At 42.7% G+C, this 21,090-nt stretch overlaps 1 protein-coding gene across 1 annotated transcript in view; it reads right to left on the bottom strand.

Moving 5' to 3' along the window:
• RIOK2 (RIO kinase 2) overlaps window positions 1-21,090 on the bottom strand; it is a 160,140-nt gene that overhangs the window by 121,070 nt on the left and 17,980 nt on the right. The window contains exon 2 of the mRNA XM_071683128.1: window positions 6,802-6,943. Within this exon, the coding sequence (XP_071539229.1) occupies window positions 6,802-6,943 (142 nt within the window). The remainder of the gene's footprint in view (window positions 1-6,801; window positions 6,944-21,090) is intronic.

Genomic DNA, 21,090 nt, shown 5'->3' with positions numbered 1-21,090 from the left:
AGAGGAAAAGAGCAAGGGAAGGAGTAGCACTCTTCCTGAAACAGGAGTGGTGGAAGTATGTGATAGAGTGTAAGAAAGTAACTCTAGATTGATATGGGTAAAACTGTAAGTGGATGGAGAGAGATGGGTGATTATTGGTGCATATGCACCTGGGCATGAGAAGAAAGATTATGAGAGGCAAGTGTTTTGGGAGCAGCTGAGTGAGTGGGTTAGTAGTTATGATGCATGAGACCGGGTTATAGTGATGGGTGATTTGAATGCAAAGTAATGTGGCAGTTGAGGGAATAATTGGTGTACATGGGGTGTTCAGTGTTGTAAATGGTAATGGTGAAGAGCTTGTAGATTTATGTGTTGAAAAAGGACTGATGATTGGGAATACCTGGTTTAAAAAGCGAGATATACATAAGTATACGTATGTAAGTAGGAGAGATGGCCAGAGAGCATTATTGGATTAAGTGTTAATTGACAGGCACGCGAAAGAGAGACTTTTGGATGTTAATGTGTTGAGAGGGGGAATTGGAGGGATATATTATCATTATCTTGTTGAGGCGAAGGTGAAGATTTGTAGAGGTTTGCAGAAAAGAAGAGAGAATGTTGAAGTGAAGAGAGTGGTGAGAGTAAGTGAGCTTGGGAAGGAGACTTGTGTGAGGAAGTACCAGGACAGACTGAGTACAGAATGGAAAAAGGCAAGAACAAAGGACGTCAGGGGAGTGGGGGAGGAATGGGATGTATTTAGGGAAGCAGTGATGGCTTGCGCAAAAGATGCTTGTGGCATGAGAAGCGTGGGAGGTGGACAGATTAGAAAGGATAGTGAGTGGTGGGATGAAGGAGTAAGATTATTAGTAAAAGAGAAGTGAGAGGCATATGGATGATTTTTGCAGGGAAATAAAGCAAATGACTGGGAGATGTACAAAAGGAAGAGGCAGGAGGTCAAGAGAAAGGTGCAAGAGGCAAAAAAGAGGGCAAATGAGAGTAGGGGTGAGAGTGTATCATTAAATTTTAGGGAAAATAAAAAGAGGTTTTGGAAGGAGGTAAATAAAGTGCGTAAGACAAGGGAACAAATGGGAAAATCAGTGAAGGAGGCTAATGGAGAGGCGATAACAAGTAGTGGTGATGTGAAAAGGCGATGGAATGAGTATTTTGAAGGTTTGTCGAATGTGTTTGATGATAGAGTGGCAGATATAGGGTGTTTTGGTCGAGGTGGTGTGCAAAGTGAGACGGTTAGGGAGAATGATTTGGTAAACAGAGAAGAGGTAGTAAAAGCTTTGTGGAAGATGAAAGCAAGCAAGGCAGCGAGTTTGGATGGTATTGCAGTGGAATTTATCAAAAAGGGGAGTGACTGTATTGTTGACTGGTTGGTAATGTTATTTAATGTATGTATGACTCATATGATAGAGTTGATAGAGATGCTCTGTGGAAGGTACTAAGAATATATGGTGTGGGAGGCAAGTTGTTAGAAGCAGTGAAAAGTTTTTATCAAGGATGTAAGGCATGTGTACGTGTAGGAAGAGAGGAAAGTGATTGGTTCTTAGTGAATGTAGGTTTGCGGCAGGGGTGTGTGATGTCTCCATGGTTGTTTAATTTGTTTATGGATGGGGTTGTTAGGGAGGTGAATGCAAGAGTTTTGGAAAGAGGGGCAAGTATGAAGTCTGTTGGGGATGAGAGAGCTTGGGAAGTGAGTCAGTTGTTGTTCGCTGATGATACAGCGCTGATAGCTGATTCATGTGAGAAACTGCAGAAGCTGGTGACTGAGTCTGGTAAAGTGTGTGAAAGAAGAAAGTTAAGAGTAAATGTGAATAAGAGCAAGGTTATTAGGTACAGTAGGGTTGAGGGTCAAGTCAATTGGGAGATGAGTTTGAATGGAGAAAAACTGGAGGAAGTGAAGTGTTTTAGATATCTGGGAGTGGATCTGGCAGCGGATGAAACCATGGAAGCGGAAGTGGATCATAGGGTGGGGGAGGGGGCGAAAATTCTGGGAGCCTTGAAGAATGTGTGGAAGTCGAGAACATTATCTCGGAAAGCAAAAATGGGTATGTTTGAAGGAATAGTGGTTCCAACAATGTTGTATGGTTGCGAGGCGTGGGCTATGGATAGAGTTGTGCGCAGGAGGATGGATGTGCTGGAAATGAGATGTTTGAGGACAATGTGTGGTGTGAGATGGTTTGATCGAGTAAGTAACGTAAGGGTAAGAGAGATGTGTGGAAATAAAAAGAGCGTGGTTGAGAGAGCAGAAGAGGGTGTTTTGAAATGGTTTGGGCACATGGAGAGAATGAGTGAGGAAAGATTGACCAAGAGGATATATGTGTCGGAGGTGGAGGGAACGAGGAGAAGAGGGAGACCAAATTGGAGTTGGAAAGATGGAGTGAAAAAGATTTTGTGTGATCGGGGCCTGGCCATGCAGGAGGGTGAAAGGAGGGAAAGGAATAGAGTGAATTGGAGCGATGTGGTATACCGGGGTTGACGTGCTGTCAGTGGATTGAATCGGGGCATGTGAAGCTTCTGGGGTAAACCATGGAAAGTTGTGTAGGTATGTATATTTGCGTGTGTGGACGTATGTATATACATGTGTATGGGGGTGGGTTGGGCCATTTCTTTCGTCTGTATCCTTGCGCTACCTCGCAAACGCGGGAGACAGCGAGAAAGCAAAAAAAAAAAAAAAAAATGACTCATGGTGAGATCCCTGGGGACTGGCAGAATGCTTACATAGTGCCACTGTACAAAGGCAACGGGGATAAGAGTGAGTGCTCAAATTACAGAGGTATAAGTTTGTTGAGTATTCCTGGGAAATTATATGGGAGGGTATTGATTGAGAGGGTGAAGGCATGTACAGAGCATCAGATTGGGGAAGAGCAGTGTGGTTTCAGAAGTGGTAGAGGATGTGTGGATCAAGTGTTTGCTTTGAAGAATGTATGTGAGAAATACTTAGAAAAGCAAATGGATTTGTATGTGGTATTTATGGATCTAGAGAAGGCATATGACAGAATTGATAGAGATGCTCTGTGGAAGGTATTAAGAATATATGGTGTGGTAGGTAAGTTGTTAGAAGCAGTGAAAAGTTTTTATCGAGGATATAATGCATGTGTACGCGTAGGAAGACAGAAAGTGATTGGTTCTCAGAGAATGTTAGTTTGCAGCACGGGTGTGTGATGTCTCCATGGTTATTTAATTTGTTTATGGATGGGAATGTAGGGTTGAGGGACAAGTCAATTGGGAGGTGAGTTTGAATGGAGAAAAACTGGAGGAAGTGAAGTGTTTTAGATATCTGGGAGTGTATTTGGCAGCGGATGGAACCATAGAAGCGGAAATGAATCACAGGGTGGGGGAAGGAAGCTAAAGTTCTGGGAGCATTGAAAAATGTGTGGAAGTCGAGAACGTTATCTTGGAAAGCAAAAATGGGTATGTTTGAAGGAATAGTGGTTCCAACAATGTTATATGGTTGTGAGGCGTGGGCTATAGATAGAGTTGTGCAGAGGAGGGTGGATGTGCTGGAAATCAGATGTTTGAGGACAATTTGTGGTGTGAGGTGGTTTGATCAAGTAAGTAATGAAAGGGTAAGAGAGATGTGTGGTAATAAAATGAGTGTGGTTGAGAGAGCTGAAGAGGGTCTTTTGAAATGGTTTGGTCACATGGAGAGAATGAGTGAGGAAACATTGACCAAGAGGATATATGTGTTAAGAGGTGGAGGGAACAAGGAGAAGTGGGAGACCAAATTGGAGGTGGAAAGATGGAGTGAAAAAGATTTTGAGTGATCGGGGCCTGAACATGCAGGAGGGTGAAAGGAGTGCAAGGAATAGAATAAATTGGGATGATGTATACTGGGGTGGACGTGCTGTCAATGGATTGAACCAGGGCATGTGAAGCGTCTGGTGTAAAACATGGAAAGTTTTGTGGAGCCTGGATGTGGAAAGGGAGCTGTGGTTTCAGTGCATTATACATGACAGCTAGAGAGAGTGTGAACAAATGTGGCCTTTGTTGTCTTTTCCTAGCACTACCTCGCACACATGCGGGGGGAGGGGGGGTTTTCATTTCATATGTGGCAGGATGGCAACGGAAAGGAATAAGGGTAGACAGTATGAATTATGTACATGTGTATCTAAGTATATGTCTGTGTGTGTATATATATGTATATGTTGAGATGTATAGGTTTGTATATTTGCGTGTGTGGACGTGTATGTATATACATGGGTATGTGGGTGGGTTGGGCCATTCTTTCGTCTGTTTCCTTGCACTACCTCGCTAACGCAGGAGACAGTGACAAAGTATGATACAATGAAAATAATTATACTTATTCACTGTCTCCCACATTTGCGAGGTAGCTCAAAGAAACAGACGAAAGAATGGCCCAACCCACCCACATGCACATGTATATACATAAACGCCCACATACATACCTATACATTTCAACATTATCTATTTTTATCATACTTTGTCGCTGTCTCCAGCGTTGGTTGAGGTAGCCCAAGGAAACAGACGAAAGAATGGCCTAACCCACCCACATACACATGTATATACATACACGTCCACACACACACATATACATACCTGTACATCTCAATGTATACATATATATATACACACAGTCATATACATATACACACATGTACATAATTCATACTGTCTGCCCTTATTCATTCCCCTCGCCATCCAGCCACACATGAAATAACAGCCCCCTCTCCCCGCATGTGTGTGAGGTAACACTAGGAAAAGACAACAAAGGCCAAATTCATTCACACTCAGTCTCCAGCTGTCATCATCTACAATGCACCGAAACCACAGCTCCCTTTCCACATCCAGGCCCCACAGAACTTTCCATGGTTTACCCCAGACACTTCACATGCCCTGGTTCAATCCACTGACAGCACATCCACCCCAGTATACCACATCGTTCCAATTCACTCTATTCCTTGCACGCCTTTCACCCTCCTGTATGTTCAGGCCCCGATCACTCAAAATCTTTTTCACTCCATCTTTCCACCTCCAATTTGGTCTCCCATTTCTCCTCGTTCCCTCCACCTCTGACACATATATCCTCTTTGTCAATCTTTCCTCACTCATTCTCTCCATGAGACCAAACCATTTCAAAACACCTTCTTCTGCTCCCTCAACCAAACTCTTTTCTTTACCACACATCTCTCTTACCCTTTCATTACTTACTAAATCAAACCACCTCACACCACATATTGTCCTCAAACATCTCACTTCTAGCACATCCACCCTCCTCCGCAAAACTCTCTATAGCCCATGCCTTGCAACCATATAACATTGTTGGAGCCACTATTCCTTCAAACATGCCCAGTTTTGCTTTCCAAGATAATGTTCTCAATTTCCACACATTTTTCACAAGTACACCACCAAATTTCCAGTAACTAATGGTTTGGCACCTCCTTTAGTCCAGACAAATTATGTGAGGGAACTTGAAATTACTGCAGCCACCAGACTAGTCTACAGGGTGGCCACAGATGGCGTTGTGTGTCATGCTTATTTACATTCTTTACACCACACTTGTTGGTGGTGATACTGCAATTCTGTGAGATTCTCACTTTTTTTTTTGCTTAAATTTAACCCTAGCTATGGCTTCTAAAACATATGAGAGTGTCAGTTGTGATGTCAAACGAAAACACTAGTTCATATCGATCCAAGATAAAGTAGAACTGTTGAAAAAAATGGACTGTGGTGTTTTGGTGCGTAAGCTTTGTGACATCAACAGTATTGATTCATCACCTGTTTAAGATATCAAGAAACAAAAGGAGAAAATATTGAAATTCTATGCAGACAGCAATTCCAAGAAACAAATGATGATTACAAAAACTATGAAAGATGGTAAAAGTACTGAGCACGATCGAATGATGATAGAATGGTTTCGACAGTGTTGGAGTGATGGAGTGGACTTGTCAGGTTGCATGATAATGGACCAGGATAAGTTGTTCCATAAAGAACTTAATTACAACATGAGCATGACTATAGTGAAGGATGGCCTCAAAGATTCAAGAAGCATCAGGGAATTTCCATGAATAAAGTGTGCGGAGAAAAGAGATCTGCAAACCAGGAAGGAGCTGCTGAGTATGTGGACGAATTTGCAAAACTCGTATCTCAAACCTGAGCAGGTGTATAATGCAGACAAACACTTTTGACACATGGTATACTTTAGACACATGGGAGATGTATGATTAGTGGGTTAGAGGTGTGTTGATGAATTATTGTTAAACGACTATGGTTGGTCCAGCAAAATGGTTAATCCAGTACGGCTTTGGAACCAAGAGTGCCAGAAAATTGGTGGTGTACCTGTATCAGTTTGTAGGTATTTTTCATCAATGTCAATTTTAAATCTTTATGAAATATATTGCATTACAACCAAGTCTCAGATTATAATTGAGATCTACTGAGTTCTGGAGAATTTCATACCAGCAATGGCTGCATTTTGGCATTACAACTCTTACAAATCTACTGAATGCTTAGCAACAGTGTCAGCTTTGCCAAGGGGCATTTAGTCCTAGTGATAAAGATTTCTGGCAACTTTCCTTGCCTAATACCATATTCTTCCATTTCCAACTTCGATATGAAATAAACAGAAAATATACATCCTCATCTATCAATCCCCAGCCCATGAACTTACATCATAGTCAAACATTCCTCAGCACATCAATTTACATCATAGTCTATCAGTCTCCAGCACATAAGTATATATCACTGTCTATCAGTCCCTAGCATGTACATCTACACTATAGTCAACAAAGGGATAAAAGCATACATGATACAATCTTTAAAGAAAAAACGTTTCATAATTTACAAACCATAACTTACAGTGTTTCCCACGTTCATATGAACAAAGTCTATGTTTACACAATTCTTGCAACATTTTGTGAACTCCTCCTGCTCGTACATTGGCTATCTGAGCCACAAGAGGTCCTGGCACAAGTTCATGGTTCTTCATGCCCATTTCAATCTAGAAATAAATGAAACAAAAGTTATTTTTAGAAACTCAAGATGCTATGGACTAAGCTCATGGAACGTACAGTGAATAACATTAAATAGCCACTTCTGGAAAAGAATACCACCAAGCTATTTCCTCTAACTGTTCAAAAATCTAAGTGTTGACATTTATACCAATGAAAACTTTCAGACTCAGATTACTGTCGTCTAATATGAAATACAACTATTAACCCTTTCAGTACTGTCAACTGCTTCACAAAACGTGATCCCATAGCCTGGGTCTTTTTGACAAAATTTGAAACAATAAAGTTTAGAGAGCAAATCAAACAACCTCAGACATTTCAGCCCATTGCCTCATAGATACTTAAACATTGGCACAATGCTACGTTTTTCAAATCCTAGCACACTGCTACCATTTAATACTTGCACATAGATGACATAATATGTTATTTATATTTTTCATTATACTTTGTCGCTGTCTCCCGCGTTAGCGAGGTAGCGCAAGGAAACAGACGAAAGAATGTCCCAACCCACCCACATACACATGTATATACATATATGTCCACACACAGCACAATACATACCTATACATCGCTATCCCTGGGGATAGAGAAGAAAAAATACTTTCCATGCATTCCTCACATGTCGTAGAAGGCGACTAAAGGGGACGGGAGTGGGAGGGCTGGAAACCCTCCCCTCCTTGTATTTTACCTTTCTAAAAGGGGAAACAGAAGGAGTCACGCGGGGAGTGCTCATCCTCATCGAAGGCTCAGATTGGGATGTCTAAAGGTGTGTGGATGTAATTAAGATGAGAAAAAAGGAGAGATAGGTAGTATGTTTGAGAAAAGGAACCTGGATGTTTTGACTCTGAGTGAAACGAAGCTCAAGGGTAAAGGGGAAGAGTGGTTTGGGAATGTCTTGGGAGTAAAGTCAGGGGTTAGTGAGAAGACAAGAGCAAGGGAAGGAGTAGCACTACTGAAACAGGAGTGGTGGGAGCATGTGATAGAGTGTAAGAAAGTAAACTCTAGATTGATACAGGTAAAACTGAAAGTGGATGGAGAGAGATGGGTGAATTTTGGTGCATATGCACCTGGGCATGAGAAGAAAGATCATAAGAGTCAAGTGTTTAGGGAGCAGCTGGGTGAGCGTGTTAGTAGTTTTGATGCACGAGACCAGGTTATAGTGATGGGTGATTTGAATGCAAAGGTGAGTAATGTGGCAGTTGAGGGAATAACTGGTGTACATGGGGTGGTCAGTGTTGTAAATGGAAATGGTGAAGAGCTTGTAGATTTATGTGCTGAAAAAGGACAGATGATTGGGAATACCTGGTTTAAAAAGAGGTATATACGTAAGTATACGTATGTAAGTAGGAGAGATGGCCAGAGAGCATTACTGGATTACGTGTTAATTGATAGGCACGTGAAAGAGAGACATTTGGATGTTAATGTGCTGAGAGGTGCAACTGGAGGGATGTCTGATCATTATCTTGTGGAGGCGAAGGTCAAAATTTCAAGAGGTTTTCAGAAAAGAAGAGAGAATGTTGGGGTGAAGAGAGCGGTGAGAGTAAGTGAGCTTGGGAAGGAGACTTGTGTGAGGAAGTACCAGGAGAGACTGAGTACAGAATGGAAAAAGGCGAAAACAAAGGAGGTAAGGGGAGTGGGGGAGGAATGGGATGTGTTTAGGGAAGCAGTGATGGCTTGTGCAAAAGATTCTTGTGGCATGAGAAACATGGGAGGTGGGCAGATTAGAAAGGGTAGTGAGTGGTGGGATGAAGAAGTAAGATTATTAGTGAAAGAGAAGAGAGAGGCATTTGGACGATTTTTACAGGGAAATAATGCAAATGACTGGGAGATGTATAAAAGAAAGAGGCAGGAGGTCAAGAGAAAGGTGCAAGAGGTGAAAAAGAGGGCAAATGAGAGTTGGGGCGAGAGAGTATCATTAAATTTTAGGGAGAACAAAAAGATGTTTAGGAAGGAGGAAAATAAACTACCTAAGACAAGGGAATCAATGGGAACTTCAGTGAAGGGGGATAATGGGGAGGTGATAACAAGTAGTGGTGATGTGAGAAGGAGATGGAGTGAGTATTTTGAAGGTTTGTTGAATGTGCTTCATGATAGAGTGGCATATATAGGGTGTTTTGGTCAAGGTGGTGTGCAAAGTGAGAGGATTATGAAGAATGATTTGGTAAACAGAGAAGAGGTATTAAAAGCATTGCGGAATATGAAAGTCGGCAAGGCAGCGGGTTTGGATGGTATTGCAGTGGAATCTATTAAAAAAGGGGGTGACTGTATTGTTGACTGGTTGGTAAGGTTACTTAATGTATGTATGACTCATGGTGAGGTGCCTGAGGATTGGTGGAATGCGTGCATAGTGCCATTGTACAAAGGCAAAGGGGATAAGAGTGAGTGCTCAAATTACAGAGGTATAAGTTTGTTGAGTATTCCTAGTAAATTATATGGGAGAGTATTGATTGAGAGGATGAAGGCATGTACAGAGCATCAGATTGGGGAAGAGCAGTGTGGTTTCAGAAGTGGTAGAGGATGTGTGGATCAGGTGTTTGCTTTGAAGAATGTATGTGAGAAATACTTAGAAAAGCAAATGGATTTGTATGTAGCATTTATGGATCTGAAGAAGGCATATGATAGAGTTGATAGAGATGCTCTGTGGAAGGTATTAAGAATATATGATGTGGGAGGCAAGTTGTTAGAAGCAGTGGAAAGTTTTTATCGAGGATGTAAGGCATGTGTACGTGTAGGAAGAGAAGAAAGTGATTAGTTCTCAGTGAATGAAGGTTTGCGGCAGGGGTGTGTGATGTCTCCATGGTTGTTTAATTTGTAAATGGATGGGGTTGTTAGGGAGGTGAATGCAAGAGTTTTGGAAAGAGGGGCAAGTATGCAATTTGTTGTGGATGAGAGCTTGGGAAGTGAGTTAGTTGTTGTTCGCTGATGATACAGCGCTGGTGGCTAATTCGTGTGAGAAACTGCATAAGCTGGTGACTGAGTTTGGTAAAGTGTGTGAAAGAAGAAAGCTGAGAGTAAATGTGAATAAGAGCAAGGTTATTAGGTACAGTGGGGTTGAGGGACAAGTCAATTGGGAGGTAAGTTTGAATGGAGAAAAACTGTAGGAAGTGAAGTGTTTTAGATATCTGGGAGTGGATTTGGCAGCGGATGGAACCATGGAAGCAGAAGTGAATAATAGGGTGGGGGAGGGGGCGAAAGTTCTGGGAGCGTTGAAGAATGTGTGGAAGTCGAGAACATTATCTCGGAGAGCAAAAATGGGTATGTTTGAAGGAATGGTGGTTCCAACAATGTTATATGGTTGCAAGGCGTGGGCTATAGATAGAGTTGTGCGGAGGAGGGTGGATGTGCTGGAAATTAGATGTTTGAGGACAATATATGGTGTGAGGTGGTTTGATGGAGTAAGTAATAATAGGGTAAGAGGTTTGTGTGGAAACAGAAAGAGTGTCATTGAGAGAGCAGAAGAGGGAGTTTTGAAATGGTTTGGTCACATGGAGAGAATGAGTGAGCAAAGATTGACAAATATGTGTGTCAGAGGTGGAGGGAACGAGGAGAAGTGGGAGACGAAATTGGAGGTGGAAAGATGGAGAGAAAAAGATTTTGAATGAACATGCAGGAGGGTGAAAGGCATGCAAGGAATAGAGTGAATTGGAACGATGTGGTATACCGGGGTCGACGTGCTGTCAATGGATTGAACTAGGGCATGTGAAGCGTCCGGGGAAAGTTCTGTGGGGCCTGGATGTGGAAAGGGAGCTGTGGTTTTGGTGCATTATTACATGACAGCTAGAGACTGAGTGTGAACAAATGTGGCCTTTGTTGTCTTTTCCTAGTGCTACCTCGCACACATGAGGGGAGAGGGGGTTTTTAGTTCAAGTGTGGCGGGGTGGCGATGGGAATGAATAAAGGCAGACAGTATGAACTATGTACATGTGTATATATGTATATGACTGTGTGTGTATATATATGTATATGTTGAAATGTATAGGTATGTATATTTGAGTGTGTGCACGTGTATGTATATACATGTGTATATGGGTGGGTTGGGCCATTCTTTCGTCAGTTTCCTTGCACTACCTTGCTAATGCGGGAGCCAGCAACAAAGCAAAATAAATAAATCTCAACGTATACATATGTGCACACACACATACATACATACATACATATTTTTTTTTTTTTCTTTTATACTTTGACGCTGTCTCCCGCGTTTGCGAGGTAGCGCAAGGAAACAGACGAAAGAAATGGCCCAACCCCCCCATACACATGTATATACATACGTCCACACACGCAAATATACATACCTACACAGCTTTCCATGGTTTACCCCAGACGCTTCACATGCCTTGATTCAATCCACTGACAGCACGTCAACCCCGGTATACCACATCGCTCCAATTCACTCTATTCCTTGCCCTCCTTTCATCCTCCTGCATGTTCAGGCCCCAATCACACCAAATCTTTTTCACTCCATCTTTCCACCTCCAATTTCGTCTCCCTCTTCTCCTTGCTCCCTCCACCTCCGACACATATATCCTCTTGGTCAATCTTTCCTCACTCATCCTCTCCATGTGCCCAAACCACTTCAAAACACCCTCTTCTGCTCTCTCAACCACGCTCTTTTTATTTCCACACATCTCTCTTACCCTTACGTTACTCACTCGATCAAACCACCTCACACCACACATTGTCCTCAAACATCTCATTTCCAGCACATCCATCCTCCTGCGCACAACTCTATCCATAGCCCACGCCTCGCAACCATACAACATTGTTGGAACCACTATTCCTTCAAACATACCCATTTTTGCTTTCCGAGATAATGTTCTCGACTTCCACACATTCTTCAAGGCCCCCAGAATTTTCGCCCCCTCCCCCACCCTATGATCCACTTCCGCTTCCATGGTTCCATCCGCTGCCAGATCCACTCCCAGATATCTAAAACACTTCACTTCCTCCAGTTTTTCACCATTCAAACTCACCTCCCAATTGACTTGACCCTCAACCCTACTGTACCTAATAACCTTGCTCTTATTCACATTTACTCTTAACTTTCTTCTTCCACACACTTTACCAAACTCAGTCACTAGCTTCTGCAGTTTCTCACATGAATCAGCAACCAGCGCTGTATCATCAGCGAACAACAACTGACTCACTTCCCAAGCTCTCTCATCCCCAACAGACTTCATACTTGCCCCTCTTTCCAAAACTCTTGCATTTACCTCCCTAACAACCCCATCCATAAACAAATTAAACAACCATGGAGACATCACACACCCCTGCCGCAAACCCACATTCACTGAGAACCAATGACTTTCCTCTCTCCCTACACGTACACATGCCTTACATCCTCGATAAAAACTTTTCACTGCTTCCAACAACTCTCCTCCCACACCATATATTCTTAATACCTTCCACAGAGCATCTCTATCAACTCTATCATATGCCTTCTCCAGATCCATAAATGCTACATACAAATCCATTTGCTTTTCTAAGTATTTCTCACATACATTCTTCAAAGCAAACACCTGATCCACACATCCTCTACCACTTCTGAAACCACACTGCTCTTCCCCAATCTGATGCTCTGTACATGCCTTCACCCTCTCAATCAATACCCTCCCATATAATTTACCAGGAATGAGTATACTCAACAAACTTATACCTCTGTAATTTGAGCACTCACTCTTATCCCCTTTGCCTTTGTACAATGGCACTATGCACGCATTTCGCCAATCCTCAGGCACCTCACCATGAGCCATACATACATTAAATAACCTTACCAACCAGTCAACAATACAGTCACCCCCTTTTTTAATAAATTCCACTGCAATACCATCCAAACCTGCTGCCTTGCCGGCTGTCATCTTCCGCAAAGCTTTCACTACCTCTTCTCTGTTTACCAAATCATTTTCCCTAACCCTCTCACTCTGCACACCACCTCGACCAAAACACCCTATATCTGCCACTCTATCATCAAACACATTTAACAAACCTTCAAAATACTCACTCCATCTCCTTCTCACATCACCACTACTTATCACCTCCCCATTTGCGCCCTTCACTGAAGTTCCCATTTGCTCCCTTGTCTTACGCACTTTATTTACCTCCTTCCAGAACATCTTTTTATTCTCCCTAAAATTTAATGATACTCTCTCACCCAACTCTCAGTTGCCCTTTTTTTCACCTCTTGCACCTTTCTCTTGACCTCCTGTCTCTTTCTTTTATACATATATATATATATATATATATATATATATATATATATATATATATATATATATGAAAAGAAAGGTGCAACAGGTGAAAAAGAGGACAAATGAGAGTTGGGGTGAGAGAGTATCATTAAATTTTAGGGAAAATAAAAAGATGTTCTGGAGGGAGGTAAATAAAGTGTGTAAGACAAGGGAGCAAATGTGAACTTCAGTGAAGGGCGCAAGTGGGGAGGTGATAACAAGTAGTGGTGATGTGAGAAGGAGATGGAGTGAGTATTTTGAAGGTTTGTTAAATGTGTTTGATGATAGAGTGGCAGATATAGGGTGTTTTGGTCGAGGTGGTGTGCAGAGTGAGAGGGTTAGGGAAAATGATTTGGTAAACAGAGAAGAGGTAGTGAAAGCTTTGCGGAAGATGACAGCCGGCAAGGCAGCAGGTTTGGATGGTATTGCAGTGGAATTTATTAAAAAAGGGGGTGACTGTATTGTTGACTGGTTGGTAAGGTTATTTAATGTATGTATTACTCATGGTGAGGTGCCAGAGGATTGGCAGAATGCGTGCATAGTGCCATTATACAAAGGCAAAGGGGATAAGAGTGAGTGCTCAAATTACAGAGGTATAAGTTTGTTGAGTATTCCTGGTAATTTATATGGGAGGGTATTGATTGAGAGGGTGAAGGCATGTACAGAGCATCAGATTGGGGAAGAGCAGTGTGGTTTCAGAAGTGGTAGAGGATGTGTGGATCAGGTGTTTGCTTTGAAGAATGTATGTGAGAAATACTTAGAAAAGCAAATGGATTTGTATGTAGCGTTTATGGATCTGGAGAAGGCATATGATAGAGTTGATAGAGATGCTCTGTGGAAGGTATTAAGAATATATGGTGTGGGAGGCAAGATGTTAGAAGCAGTGAAAAGTTTTTATCGAGGAAGTAAGGCATGTGTACGTGTAGGAAGAGAGGAAAGTGATTGGTTCTCAGTGAATGTAGGTTTGCGGCAGGGGTGTGTGATGTCTCCATGGTTGTTTAATTTGTTTATGGATGGGGTTGTTAGGGAGGTGAATGCAAGAGTTTTGGAAAGAGGGGCAAGTATGAAGTCTGTGGATGAGAGAGCTTGGGAAGTGAGTCAGTTGTTGTTCGCTGATGATACAGCGCTGGTGGCTGATTCATGTGAGAAACTGCAGAAGCTGGTGACTGAGTTTGGTAAAGTGTGTGAAAGAAGAAAGTTAAGAGTAAATGTGAATAAGAGCAAGGTTATCAGGTACAGTAGGGTTGAGGGTCAAGTCAACTGGGAGGTAAGTTTGAATGGAGAAAAACTGGAGGAAGTAAAGTGTTTTCAATATCTGGGAGTGGATCTGGCAGTGGATGGAACCATGGAAACGGAAGTGAATCATAGGGTGGGGGAGGGGGCGAAAATCCTGGGAGCCTTGAAGAATGTGTGGAAGACGAGAACATTATCTCGGAAAGCAAAAATGGGTATGTTTGAAGGAATAGTGGTTCCAACAATGTTGTATGGTTGCGAGGCGTAGGCTATTGATAGAGTTGTGCGCAGGAGGGTGGATGTACTGGAAATGAGATGTTTGAGGACAATGTGTGGTGTGAGGTGGTTTGATCGAGTAAGTAATGTAAGGGTAAGAGAGATGTGTGGAAATAAAAAGAGCGTGGTTGAGAGAGCAGAAGAGGGTGTTTTGAAATGGTTTGGGCACATGGAGAGAATGAGTGAGGAAAGATTGACCAAGAGGATATAAGTGTCGGAGGTGGAGGGAACGAGGAGAAGTGGGAGACCAAATTGGAGGTGGAAAGATGGAGTGAAAAAGATTTTGTGTGATCGGGGCCTGAACATGCAGGAGGGTGAAAGGCGGTCAAGGAATAGAGTGAATTGGATCGATGTGGTATACCGGGGTTGACGTGCTGTCAGTGGATTGAATCAGGGCATGTGAAGCGTCTGGGGTAAACCATGGAAAGTTGTGTGGGGCCTGGATGTGGAAAGGGATCTGTGGTTTTGGGCATTAGTGCGTGACAGCTGGAGACTGAGTGTGAACGAATGGGGCCTTTGTTGTCTTTTCCTAGTGCTACCTCGCACACATGAGGGGGGAGGGGGATGGTATTCCATGTGTGGCGAGGTGGCGATGGGAATGAATAGGGGCAGACAGTGTGAATTGTGTGCATGGGTATATATGTATGTGTCTGTGTGTGTATATATATGTGTACATTGAGATGTATAGGTATGTATATTTGCGTGTGTGGGCGTGTGAGTGTGTACATTGTGTATGGGGGTGGGTTGGGCCATTTCTTTCGTCTGTTTCCTTGCGCTACCTCGCAAACGCGGGAGACAGCGACAAAGCAAAATAAAAAAATAATAAAATATAATAATATATATATATATTAAGAGCAAGGTTATTAGGTACAGTAGGGTTGAGGGTCAAGTCAATTCGGAGGTAAGTTTGAATGGAGAAAAACTGGAGGAAGTGAAGTGTTTTAGATATCTGGGAGTGGATCTGGCAGCGGATGGAACCATGGAAGCGGAAGTGGATCATAGGGTGGGGGAGGGGGCGAAAATTCTGGGGGCCTTGAAGAATGTGTGGAAGTCAAGAACATTATCTCGGAAAGCAAAAATGGGTATGTTTGAAGGAATAGTGGTTCCAACAATGTTGTATGGTTGCGAGGCGTGGGCTATGGATAGAGTTGTGCGCAGGAGGATGGATGTGCTGGAAATGAGATGTTTGAGGACAATGTGTGGTGTGAGGTGGTTTGATCGAGTGAGTAACGTAAGGGTAAGAGAGATGTGTGGAAATAAAAAGAGCGTGGTTGAGAGAGCAGAGGAGGGTGTTTTGAAGTGGTTTGGGCACATGGAGAGAATGAGTGAGGAAAGATTGACCAAGAGGATATATGTGTCGGAGGTGGAGGGAACGAGGAGAAGAGGGAGACCAAATTGGAGGTGGAAAGATGGAGTGAAAAAGATTTCGTGTGATCGGGGCCTGAACATGCAGGAGGGTGAAAGGAGGGCAAGGAATAGAGTGAATTGGAGCGGTGGTATACCGGGGTTGACGTGCTGTCAGTGGATTGAATCAAGGCATGTGAAGCGTCTGGGGTAAACCATGGAAAGCTGTGTAGGTATGTATATTTGCGTGTGTGGACGTATGTATATACATGTGTATGGGGGGGGGTTGGGCCATTTCTTTCGTCTGTTTCCTTGCGCTACCTCGCAAACGCGGGAGACAGCAACAAAGTATAATAATAAAAATAAATAAAAAAATAATTAATAATAATAATAATAATAATAATAATAATAATAATAATAATAATAATTATCCCTGGGGACTGGGGAGAAAGAATACTTCCCACGTATTCCCTGCGTGTCGTAGAAGGCGACTAAAAGGGAAGGGAGCGGGGGGATGGAAATCCTCCCCTCTCGTTTTTTTTTTTGATTTTCCAAAGGAAGGAACAGAGAAGGGGGCCAGGTGAGGATGTTTCCTCAGAGGCCCAGTCCTCTGTTCTTAACGCTACCTTGCTGACGCGGGAAATGGCGAATAGTATGAAAGATATATATATATATAGATATATATATATATATGTACATAATTAATACTGTCTGCCCTGTTTCATTCCTGTCACCAACCTGCCACACATGAAATGACAATCCCCTCCCCCCGCATGTCAGCAAGGTAGCACTAAGAAAAGACAACAAAGGCCACATTCGTTCACACTCTGTCTCTAGCTGTCATGTATAATGCACCGAAACCACAGGTCCCTTTCCACATCCAGGCCCGACAAAAATTTCCATGGTTTCCCCAGACGCTTCACGTGCCCTGGTTCAATCCATTGATAGCATGTCCAACCCGGTATACCACATCGTTCCAATTTACTCTATTCCTTGCAAGCTTTTCATCCTCGTGCATGTTCAGGCCCCGACCACTTATAATCTTTTTCACTCCATCTTTCCACCTCCAATTTGGTCTCCCACTTCTCCTCATTCCCTCCACCTCTGACACATATATCCTCTTTGTCAATCTTTCCTCACTCATTCTCTCCATGAGGCCAAACCATTTCAAAACACCTTCTTCTGCTCCCTCAACTACACTCTTTTCATTACCACACATCTCTCTTACCCTTTCATTTGTTACTCGATCAAACCACCTCACACCACATATTGTCCTCAAGCATCTCATTTCCAGCACATCCACCCTCCTCCGCACAACTCTATCTATAGCCCAAGCCTCGCAACCATATAACATTGTTGGAACCACTATTCCTTCAAACATACCCATTTTTGCTTTCCAAGATAACGTTCTCGACTTCCACACATTTTTCAATGCTCCCAGAACTTCCCCCCCCCCCAATAAAACCTATGATTCACTTCCGCTTCCATGGTTCCATCCGCTGCCAAAACCACTCCCAGATATCTAAAACACTTCACTTCGTCCAGTTTTTCTCCATTTAAACTCACCTCCCAATTGACTTGTCTCTCAACCCTGCTGTACCTAATAACCTTGCTCTTATTCACATTTACTCTCAGCTTTCTTCTTTCACACACTTTACCAAACTCAGTCACCAGCTTCTGCAGTTTCTCACATGAATCAGCCACCAGCACTATATCATCAGCGAACAACAAATGACTCACTTCCCAAGCTCTCTCATCCACAACAGACTGCATACTTGCCCCTCTTTCCAAAACTCTTGCAATCACCTCCCTAACAACCCCATCCATAAACAAATTAGACAACCATGGAGACATCACGCACCCCTGCTGCAAACCTACATTCACTGAGAACCAACCAATTTCCTCTCTTCCTACACGTACACATGCCTTACATCCTTGATAAACACTTTTCACTGCTTCTAACATCTTACCTCCCACACCATATATTCTTAATACCTTCCACAGAGCATCTCTATCAACTCTATCATATGCCTTCTCCAGATCCATAAATGCTACATACAAACCCATTAGCTTTTCCAAGTATTTCTCATATACATTTTTCAAAGCAAACACCTGATCCACACATCCTCTACCACTTCTGAAACCACACTGCTCTTCCCCAATCTGATGCTATGTACATGCCTTCACTCTCTCAATCAATATCCTCCCATATAATTTCCCAGGAATACTCAACAAACTTATACCTCTGCAATTTGAGCATTCACTCTTATCCCCTTTGCCTTTGTACAATGGTACTATGCAAGCATTCCTCCAGTCCTCAGGCACCTCACCATGAGTCATACATACATTAAATAACCTTACCAACCAGTCAACAATACAGTCACCCCCTTTTTTAAGAAATTCCACTGCAATACCATCCAAACCCGCTGTGTTGCCAGCTTTCATCTTCCACAAGGCTTTTAGTACCTCTTCTCTGTTTACCAAATCATTCTTCCTTACCCTCTCACTTTGCACACCACCTCGACTAAAACACCCTATATCTGCCACTCTATCATCAAACACATTCAACAAACCTTCAAAATACTAACTCCATCTCCTTCTCACATCACCGCTACCTGTTATCACCTCCCTATTAGCCCCCTTCGCTGATGTTCCCATTTGTTCCCTTGTCTTACGCACTTTATTTACCTCCTTCCAAAACTTCTTTTTATTCTTCCTAAAATTCAATGATACTCTCTCACCCCAACTCTCATTTGACCTCTTTTTTGCCTCTTGCACCTTTCTCTTAACCTCCTGCATCTTTCATTTACACATCTCCCAGTCATTTGCATTATTTCCCTGCAAAAATCGTCCAAATGCCTCTCTCTTCTCTTTCACTAATAATCTTACTTCATCCCACCACTCGCTACCCTTTCCAATCTGCCCACCTCCCACGCTTCTCATGCCACAAGCATCTTTTGCATAAGCCATCACCACTTCCCTAAACACATCCCATTCTCAAAAATACTTCACTAAAACTCCATTTTTTGGGCTATAAGATCAACTTGTGGTTTGAAGTGCACCCCAACCTTTTTCACAAAGAATGAACTATTGAAAACAGAATAAGAAAATAATACATATAGCTAGAATTTTTTTTTTTTTTTTTGCTTTGTCGCTGTCTCACGTGTTTGCGAGGTAGCACAAGGAAACAGACGAAAGAAATGGCCCAACCCACCCCCATACACATACGTCCACACACGCAAATATAAATACCTACACAGCTTTCCATGGTTTACCCCAGACGCTTCACATGCCCTAATTCAATCGACTGACAGCACGTCAACCCTGGTATACCACATCGATCCAATTCACTCTATTCCTTGCCCTCCTTTCACCCTCCTGCATGTTCAGGCCCCAATCACTCAAAATCTTTTTCACTCCATCTTTCCACCTCCAATTTGGTCTCCCACTTCTCCTCGTTCCCTCCACCTCCGACACTTATATCCTCTTGGTCAATCTTTCCTCACTCATTCTCTCCATGTGACCAAACCATTTCAAAACACCCTCTTCTGCTCTCTCAACCACGCTCTTTTTATTTCCACACATCTCTCTTACCCTAACGTTACTTACTCGATCAAACCACCTCACACCACACATTGTCCTCAAACATCTCATTTCCAGCACATCCATCCTCCTGCGCACAACTCTATCAATAGCCCACGCCTCGCAACCATACAACATTGTTGGAACCACTATTCCTTCAAACATACCCATTTTTGCTTTCCGAGATAATGTTCTCGACTTCCACACAATCTTCAAGGCTCCCAGGATTTTCACCCCCTCCCCCACCCTATGATCCACTTCCGTTTCCATGGTTCCATCCGCTGCCAGATCCACTCCCAGATATCTAAAACACTTTACTTCCTCCAGTTTTTCTCCATTCAAACTTACCTCCCAATTGACTTGACCCTCAACCCTACTGTACCTAATAACCTTGCTCTTATTCACATTTACTCTTAACTTTCTTCTTTCACACACTTTACCAAACTCAGTCACCAGCTTCTGCAGTTTCTCACATGAATCAGCCACCAGCGCTGTATCATCAGCGAACAACAACTGACTCACTTCCCAAGCTCTCTCATCCACAACAGACTTCATACTTGCCCCTCTTTCCAAAACTCTTGCATTCACCTTCCTAACAACCCGATCCATAAACAAATTAAACAACCATGGAGACATCACACACCCCTGCCGCAAACCTACATTCACTGAGAACCAATCACTTTCCTCTCTTCCTACACGTACACATGCCTTACATCCTCGATAAAAACTTTTCACTGCTTCTAACAACTTGCCTCCCACACCATATATTCTTACTACCTTCCACAGAGCATCTCTATCAACTCTATCATATGCCTTCTCCAGATCCATAAATGCTACATACAAATCCATTTGCTTTTCTAAGTATTTCTCACATACATTCTTCAAAGCAAACACCTGATCCACACATCCTCTACCACTTCTGAAACCACACTGCTCTTCCCCAATCTGATGCTCTGTACATGCCTTCACCCTCTCAATCAATATCCTCCCATATAATTTACCAGGAATACTCAACAAACTTATACCTCTGTAATTTGAGCACTCATTCTTATCCCCTTTGCCTTTGTACAATGGCACTATGCACGCATTCCGCCAATCCTCAGGCACCTCACCATGAGTCATACATACATTAAATAACCTTACCAACCAGTCAATAATACAGTCACCCCCTTTTTTAATAAATTCCACTGCAATACCATCCAAACCTGCTGCCTTGCCGGCTTTCATCTTACGCAAAGCTTTTACTACCTCTTCTCTGTTTACCACATCATTTTCCCTAACCCTCTCACTTTGCACACCACCTCGACCAAAACACCCTATATCTGCCACTCTATCATCAAACACATTCAACAAACCTTCAAAATACTCACTCCATCTCCTCACATCACCACTACTTGTTATCACCTCCCCATTCGCGCCCTTCACTGAAGTTCCCATTTGCTCCCTTGTCTTACGCACTTTATTTACCTCCTTCCAGA

This window comes from Panulirus ornatus, chromosome 35 (assembly GCF_036320965.1).
Source record: "Panulirus ornatus isolate Po-2019 chromosome 35, ASM3632096v1, whole genome shotgun sequence".
NCBI classification, from domain to species: Eukaryota; Metazoa; Arthropoda; class Malacostraca; order Decapoda; family Palinuridae; genus Panulirus; species Panulirus ornatus.
The sequence above is the reverse complement of the archived record's forward strand: the minus strand, read 5'-3'. Positions and strand labels throughout refer to the sequence as shown.